This window comes from Dendrobium catenatum, unplaced genomic scaffold, assembly GCF_001605985.2.
Source record: "Dendrobium catenatum unplaced genomic scaffold, ASM160598v2 fragScaff_scaffold_249, whole genome shotgun sequence".
Classification (NCBI taxonomy): domain Eukaryota; kingdom Viridiplantae; phylum Streptophyta; class Magnoliopsida; order Asparagales; family Orchidaceae; genus Dendrobium; species Dendrobium catenatum.
This window is the reverse complement of record NW_021318711.1, coordinates 952,717-960,920: the sequence shown is the minus strand read 5'-3', so window position 1 is coordinate 960,920 and position 8,204 is coordinate 952,717. Positions and strand designations below refer to the sequence as shown.

General features: G+C 29.4%; 1 protein-coding gene across 1 annotated transcript; it reads right to left on the bottom strand.

Moving 5' to 3' along the window:
• Window positions 1-3,366: 3,366 nt before the first annotated feature.
• LOC110102860 (glucan 1,3-beta-glucosidase A-like) lies at window positions 3,367-5,747 on the bottom strand. The gene is made up of 7 exons (XM_020831352.2): window positions 5,553-5,747; window positions 5,120-5,239; window positions 4,668-5,024; window positions 4,285-4,454; window positions 4,054-4,209; window positions 3,632-3,981; window positions 3,367-3,548 (listed from the first exon to the last, which is right to left on the bottom strand). Exons 1-7 carry the CDS (start codon window positions 5,745-5,747, stop codon window positions 3,367-3,369), a joined length of 1,530 nt encoding a protein of 509 aa, XP_020687011.2.
• Between the last annotated feature and the right edge of the window lie 2,457 nt (window positions 5,748-8,204).

The following is an 8,204-nucleotide window of genomic DNA, read 5'->3' as shown; positions in this document are numbered from 1 at the left end:
TTAAACAAATCATAAACTACAAAGTCACTAAAATATCCAAATATTGAATATAAACTAATCCATAATTTTTTTAATTATCAAAATGTATTTACTTTATAGTACATGTCTACGTGTAGAAGCTACATAACTAAATAATAAACTAGCCATTATTGTACAAAAATCAAAACAAGAAAATAGCTATAAACTCAAATCTGATCCTAAACTGCTAATCTACAAACTCCTTCCCTTTTTTAGAGTATAAAAATTAGAAGCAAAATCACAATGAGCTGCAACAGCTTATACGCCATATAAACTGCTCTAAATTTTTAAAATTCTCTTATTAAGTATTTTGTTGAATATTTATAATCAGTTAAATATAATCTAATAAATTATTTTATTGAGAAATATAATACGGGCATAACAATTATCCTATTATAAAAAAATAATATTGAGCAGATGAATAAATTGTAATTCACATCACATTCCTCGGACCCAGATATAATCTCAGAAGATTCTTGTACCTTATGACTCTGTTTTATTTCTTATTGCACCAGAATATACCTGTATGCACTAGAACATTATTTATAGCCATAAGAACATGCATTATAGGCACTAAAATATTTCCTAACACTGAAAAATTCTTAAAGGATTCTAGCCACTTGTATCTCCCATCAAATATTATTTAAACACATATGCACAAATTTATATCATATTATAATAATTAAAATGTAATTGATCATGTGTTAGAATTACATAGTTTTCTCTATCGGTTGGCAACAGAAAATCTTACTAGGAAAAAATGCACTTTTTAGAAATAATCAAATTACTAGAGATTGGTAAAACAACATTTTAAAATTATTATTATACTACAACACTATTGTTCAATATTCAGATAATTTTTATATAATAAAAATCACAAAAATTCGAAAACCTCCATTGAAAATTTTTTAGAAAATACTCAAAATATTCTTAATCTCAATATTTATAACATATAAAAAATCACGTAATAAAAGTTTTATCGGTGCAAAGTTATCAACGCTTTTTACTAATGAAAACAAAAAATTAATCAGAAAAATATCATATTTTTAAAAATTAAGATGAGCATAATATGATATACCTCGAGAGCAACAAATTTCTCCAATGGACAAAATGGCTAAGTCACGCAAAATCGGATTTCTACTTTTTCTCCCATCAAATTTTTCCCTAAATTCCCTAAGCTGCTATATATTGGTCGAATAGTAGAGGTGAAAAGGATTTTTTTGAATAAGTTAAGTGATTTTAGATTTTTATTTTAAAATAATAATATAATTCTATAATTTATTCAATTTTAGCCAAAATTTCTTTTATATTTTCAAATATGAGAATTTAAAAATTGTAGAAAAATATTCATAAATTAGCTAATCATGTTTCAAAGACATTGATGAAATCAATTTGAAAAACAGACACATAACGATCTCAAATATCTCATCTGTGCTAAAAATGATAATTTCTTAATGAATTTCATTTAAGTCCAAAAGTTATGAAAATATTTGTGAAGATAAAACAAAATAATATCTATTTTATGACAAAATCGATTTATAATTTGGACTGATAATGACTCATGAAATAATTTTTTAATGTTTTAGATAAAGAAAAGAATTCTTTAAAAAAAATTTAAGGGCTTTCACAATTTTCATCTTGGGAGTTAGTATAAATTATATGCAGTTCAGTATCCAAATTGAGATGAAGACAGAAAAGATGCATAAAATTCCTTATGCTAGTGTCATTGGGTCTCTTTTGTATGTTACGGTATGTTCTAGACCACATATTACTTTCTTTATTAGTGTGTTGAGCATATTTATATCTAATCCAAGATTAGAACATTGGAAGGCAGTTAAATGGTTACGGAGGTATATTAAAGGAACTCTGAACATGGATATTTATTTTAGAATAGGTGCTGATGCTGTTGATGTTATAGAATTTGTTGACTCAAATTTGTAGGAGATTTGGATAGAAGAAGATCTATTACATGTTATGTGTTTTTGATTTATTGTGGTCCAGTTAGTTTGAAATCTCACTTGCAGTCAATTGTACCTTTATCTTCAACAGAAACAGAGTATATTGTAGTGACAAAAGCTATGAATGATTTAATCTAGTTGCAAGGTTTGCTTAGTAAGCTTGGTATTTTTCACAATGTCATTATAGTTTTTACTAATAATCATAGTGCATTGCATTTGTGTAAAAATCTAGCCTTACATGAAAGAACAAAGCATCTGGATGTTTGTTATTATCATATCATGTGTGATTTGATAAATTCAGGTGCAGTAAAACTTACTAAGATCTCAACAAATGATAATCTTACAGATATGGTTACAAAGATAAGAGGATAGTTTCTTTTAGAAAATTCAGACATTGTCTAAGTTTCCTAAACATGTGTAAGTAATGTTTATAGATTGGGCAATCTTGTCATGTTTTATTCTTTTAATTGTATGAGTGATTTAAAATAAAATTAATTTTAATTAAAAATACTTATTAAGTTAGTTAATTTTAATTAGAGCATTTTCTTTTAAGTATTATTTCTATTCTTTAAATTAGATTTTTTATTTTTTGCCTTATCCTAGTTCTTGCTTACCTATTAAATTGTTTTTTTTGGTATTTTCTTTTTTATAAAGCCGAGAGCAGTAAGAGTGAATAAGAGATAAGGAGTTGTGTTGTTGGTTCGGGTTTAAGAGATTGAGAGCTTTTTGAGAGAGAACTAGGGTGTTAGTCAACTTGGCTTCTTGAGTGAGAAAGAGGAGAGAGTTGTTGAAATTAGGGGATTTGTGTGTGTGTGTGAAGTAAGTGAATCTTTCTTGTCTCTTGTTTTGCTTTTACTATTTTGCTTTTGAAATATATTTTATAAGAGTGCAATTTATAAATTAATCTTTAATATACACTTAAGATATTCCTTGAAATATTTGATTGGGTGGTTGACTCATCTATTCCACGAACATCATCTTATAAATACATTTTGTTGCGTTATCAATATTTTGTAAGTCATATTTTATGAGCCAAGTTATCCCTTTCTTTCAAATTGTTTGTTTCTTGAAATTTAGTAAAATAATTTAAAGATCGATTATATAAAAATATTAATGATTGATCCTATTATGTTTTGCTTGAAATATCTCGAGAACTATTATAATAGTTGTACCATAAAAAAATATTATCTAAGCACATAAACTCACACTGTTTAAAGATACTCTTAGCCATGCAAATTAAAGAGAATAAACATAAACTTTGGCATAAATGATCAAACCAAGATTCAAATATTTCTCATCAAGTAGTCTTCCACAGATACAGATAGAGAACAAAGCTTAATATACATGTACATTGCGGTGCCCAAACTTGTAATTGATAAAGTGGAAAAGTTTAAACATTTATGTATCCATTTGTAATCATCCATTCCAAACTCCATTCATTTTGAGCAGCTTTAAGAGTCCAATATGACCACCCAAAGGTCGCCCTCCCGTAAACATCAAGTTGGGCTGATCCGAACCTTTGATAATCATCTTTTGATGCATTGTTCACATCCATATCATCCACCCATTCACCTACATCATATATAAACATATGAGAACTAAGATAATATATAAGCAATATATAAATATAAAAAAATAAAGAATATTATCCATACCAACAAATATAAGAGGACCATTTGAAACCATTAGGGAACTAAGAGTAGAAGCTCGATTATTGTATATATAGTCAATATTTTGTTGCACTGACATGCCTTCAAAAATGTTTGAGAAGAGGTTGTAGTAATGGACATCAACAACAGAGCCTGAGAAGCTGCTTGCGAATTGGATGAGCTCTGTAGGATCACTAATCGATAATCGATTTGACATGATCACAAATACATTTGAGTACTTCCTAACTGTATCATAGCCAGCCTTATAGTACTTTTTTAGACTATCTAAATCTACACCAGGAGCTAATGGTTCATTGATCAACTCAATTGCATACAAGCTAGGTTTATTTGCATACCTATATGAACAAAAAAGAGGAATAAATTAATATGTAAAGATAATATGAAGATCAAAACTTAAACTAACCCACCTAGAGGCTAGGAAGTCGACCACAACAACTGATTGATCAATACTGTCATCAGTCTGACCCCATGATTGTAATCCATCTCTTGTTCCGCTATGCTCCCAGCCATTTTGCGAACTTGGCATAGCATGAATATCAATGATCACTTTTATATTGTACTTCCTATAGAGAAAATCCACATGTTAATGTAAGAGGCTTTTAGATATTATGCAAAATTAGAGAACATTATATGCTTACTCTGCCCAAGAGAAGGCATTGTCTAATACTTGTAGGGATCCACCAACAAAAGGGCGGGGTGGGTTTTGATCAAATCGTATCCACCACCCAACAGGAATCCTCACAGCATTCAATCCATTATCAGATAGAAACTTGAAGTCATCTTCCACTATGAAGCTATTCCAATGTTTCTATAGGCACCAATAGTCATCTCATTGTATTATTTTATGAATCAATTATTGATGCCTTTGTATTTAGTATTAAAGTAGATGCATAAGATACTTAAATAAATCTCAATTATATATTGGTTAAAAATTCAATAACCTTAGTATTCTAAATTAAAGTTCATATGTGGGAATTCACCAGGAATAATCAATCAAATTGAAAGTTTTAAGGCATCTCACCGTCATTACAGAGGAAGAAATATTTGGACCATAACCGTTGGTGACCTGAAACTCCCCCTTCAATTGATACACATTTGTCACTATAAACACTGATGGATCATCATCTCCCCAGTTAGTATTCTCGGTATAGTCAGCAGTGACTGTTGCATCTGAATTTACTTGTAAGAAAGAACCATTTGGGGCCTTGATTCGTATTCGATTGGGCTCATCATCTTTTCTCACGATAAAAAATGTATGTGAAGAATCTGAGTCATCGGAAGAGGTTGAAGTGGCCACTAGATTCCCATTATCATCGATGCCAAAAAATTGCCAATTGAGGACTCTAAACTGAAAGGTTGTCTCAGTGATTCTCCATAACTGAAATATTCAAATGATAACCTTAGGATCCATATTAATATTGTAAATTTTAATTCAAATAACAAAATAAGGTGGATGCAATTAAGCTACTATACTTTGAAAGTCTCCCATGTTGATGCGGATGGTTGATTTGCGATGATTGTCGAACCACCTCCATTTTGGGCTGAGAGGTAATTGTTCTGTGTTACCGACTTAACTTGTATTTGGGTTCCATCCTAAAACATACAAAATAATTGATATATATAAACCAGAATACAAAATCAAGAAAAATAAATTAAATTCATCAAATAATTTACTTTTTACCTCTCCAATACAATTGATCAATGCTAAACAAACAATACAATATTAATTATGATGAATTACACTAATAAATAAATTTTTTAATAAAAATATTAAAAAAATATTAATGCTAAATACATAAAAAGTTAATATATTTTTCGAAGTATAGTCTTAGTAGTTTTATCTCAAATATCAGAGTAAGGGCAGCCCGTATTTATACAACATGATGAACATATATGATAGTCTTACCAACAGATCTTTATTAACCGGAATGTTATCAAACAAATCGGGTGTGATCCACCCCTCAGCAACAAGCCATCCACCAAGATTAACAGCCTTGATTGGGTCGGGCGAATATTCAGGAGTCGGCCTTGCAGCGTGAGAAATGGGGCTGAGGCATAAAAGTGAAGAAATAGTAAGGAAAAATATAAGCCAACTACCCATAGCAGTTTAGAACCTTTACTATTTACTTAAGAAACAAAGAAGGATGGCTAATTAAGGAGTATATCTGTGACTTTGCCAGATGGTACTTTATATAGAGTTTCATTAAGGGGTTTTAGAGGCCTTAGTTAATCATGAAGGATATAAAAAAACAAAAATATTATCATAAATGTCAATTGTTTTTGTCATGCAACGTAAACGGAATGCAGAAAATATATTAAAAGAAGTTATAAGATGGCGTCAGAATAATGTTTTTTAAGGTTAAGGTGGCTTTTGAATTATGCTAACAGATCTAACTGTAATGAAATTAAAAAGAAAATTTAATTAATTGAGCAAATCATAAGTGATTGGGAGGCTATTAGAATTGAAAAAAAAAAAAGACACTTAGTGGAATTTCACATAAATCCCTTATATATATATATAATCAAACTGTCAAGTCCCTATCACATAACTAGCACGAAATGATTATCCAGTTGTAATTGAGCCGATAACCCGGCATTAACGGCAATTAGGTAGTAAATTATCATTTGATGTATGTAATCTTACTTGATCAAGTTAATAAACTTATTAATCTTACAATTTAGATGGTTCATTAAGGTGTTAGGTTGTGACGTTGTTGTTGAAAAAGCTGATTTTAAAATTGCTATAGCTGTATAAGATCAAATTATAGCTTTGCTTGGGACTGATTTTTTATCACTTCTTAAAGTAGCTTTTTAGTAAAAAAATTAAAAATTTTGTACTAAGAAACCGCTTTAAAAAGCAGGAAAAAAGCCATCCCAAATGAAGCCTATATTGATACTTTCATATATATTAAGCTCAAAGAAAATTATCTATACTATATTTCTTTTTTTTAAATGAATCCAACATTAGATGACTTATTGTAGTTACTTCAACTTAAATATTTCTAGCCAATATATTATAACTTTTGAATGAAATTATTTATTATTAAGAATAAAAATGTTATTTATATGACTATTTATCAGTGAATAATAATAATTTTTTTTCAGAATAGTTAGATAATAATAAAATAAAAAGAAAATTATGATGTGATCATAAACCAGTCGAATCTACTAAAAAAGATTAATAATATCTTTAAAAAGTTTGAATGGAAAGTAATTTCTAATTCATCTCATTCATTAAATCATAGGCCATTTGGTCCCATAGTTATATCTCCTTAGCACCTTCGCCATCTTGTGCCATATAAACTATTGCATCTTCTTCATGATCTAATAATGACTACCAATTTCGAAACTCATACACTTCATGAGGTATATATGATTGATCTCTATCAATTGTATTGAATTTTAAATCATCTTAAGAGAGATGATGACTTATGTAGTTATGTAGTGGCATTCTAGCAACCACAACTTTATTCACTTACTTCTTAAATGAGTATGTGGACATATCACTTAGTATAACTCACTTGTTTTTTCAAACAAAAAATGCTCTCACCATCATGCCACGCAATGATGAGTGTCTTTGTTAAACATAACATTTCATGACTATCATGTACAATTGACTAAATCCTTGCAAATCTGGAATATGATACTTCACATATGCATATGGTTTCATAAATCCTCATTGCAGCGCATACCCAACATCAACATGATAATATATACCTATTTGCAAGTGCACATCACAACAACAACAACAACAAAAACGTCAAGCTATTATCCAACTGTGTGGGTTCAGTTACATGAATCTTTTTATCCATTTTGTCTTATTAAGAATCAAGTTGTCTTTTAAATATATTAAAAAATACCATTTCTAATACTTTCTAACTAAGTATTTTAAAGTCTACCTCTATATTTCTTAACATAGGTTAGATCTATTATATCTACTATCCTATTCAGGTCATAGAAGGCCAACATTTTATGTGACCAAACCATCTAAGGTGACTCCCTCTAATCTTATCTACCATTGGACCTACTCTAACATTTTCACATATACACTCATTCACATTCTATCTTTAAGTATAAAGTGACTTATCCACCAAAGCCTCTTAATCTATGCAACACTTAACTTTATTTTTTTCTTCTCTTTTTTTGAACAATATTATGAGCCATAAAACATTACAGGTCTCACCACCATCTTATAGAACTTTTCTTAAATTTAAGGGGTACTTCTCTATTACACAATAAGCCCGATGCATTCCTCCACTTCACCAATCCAACTTGAATTATACTGATAATATTCCCATCTATTTCACCATCACATTGAATAATAGACCCAAGATATCTAAAAGTTGTACTTTTTTAATGACTTGACTTCCCAAAATAACAATCTCCCCACTAGACCTATTACTACTAAAATTACACTTAATGTATTTGCCTTTATATCTATTGAATGAAATCCTTTAGACTCTATGGTTGACTTCCATAATTCAAGTTTTGTTTCAACTTCCTCTCTAGTATTATCAACAAGAAGAATATCAATAGTAAAAAGCATACAGCAGGGTAC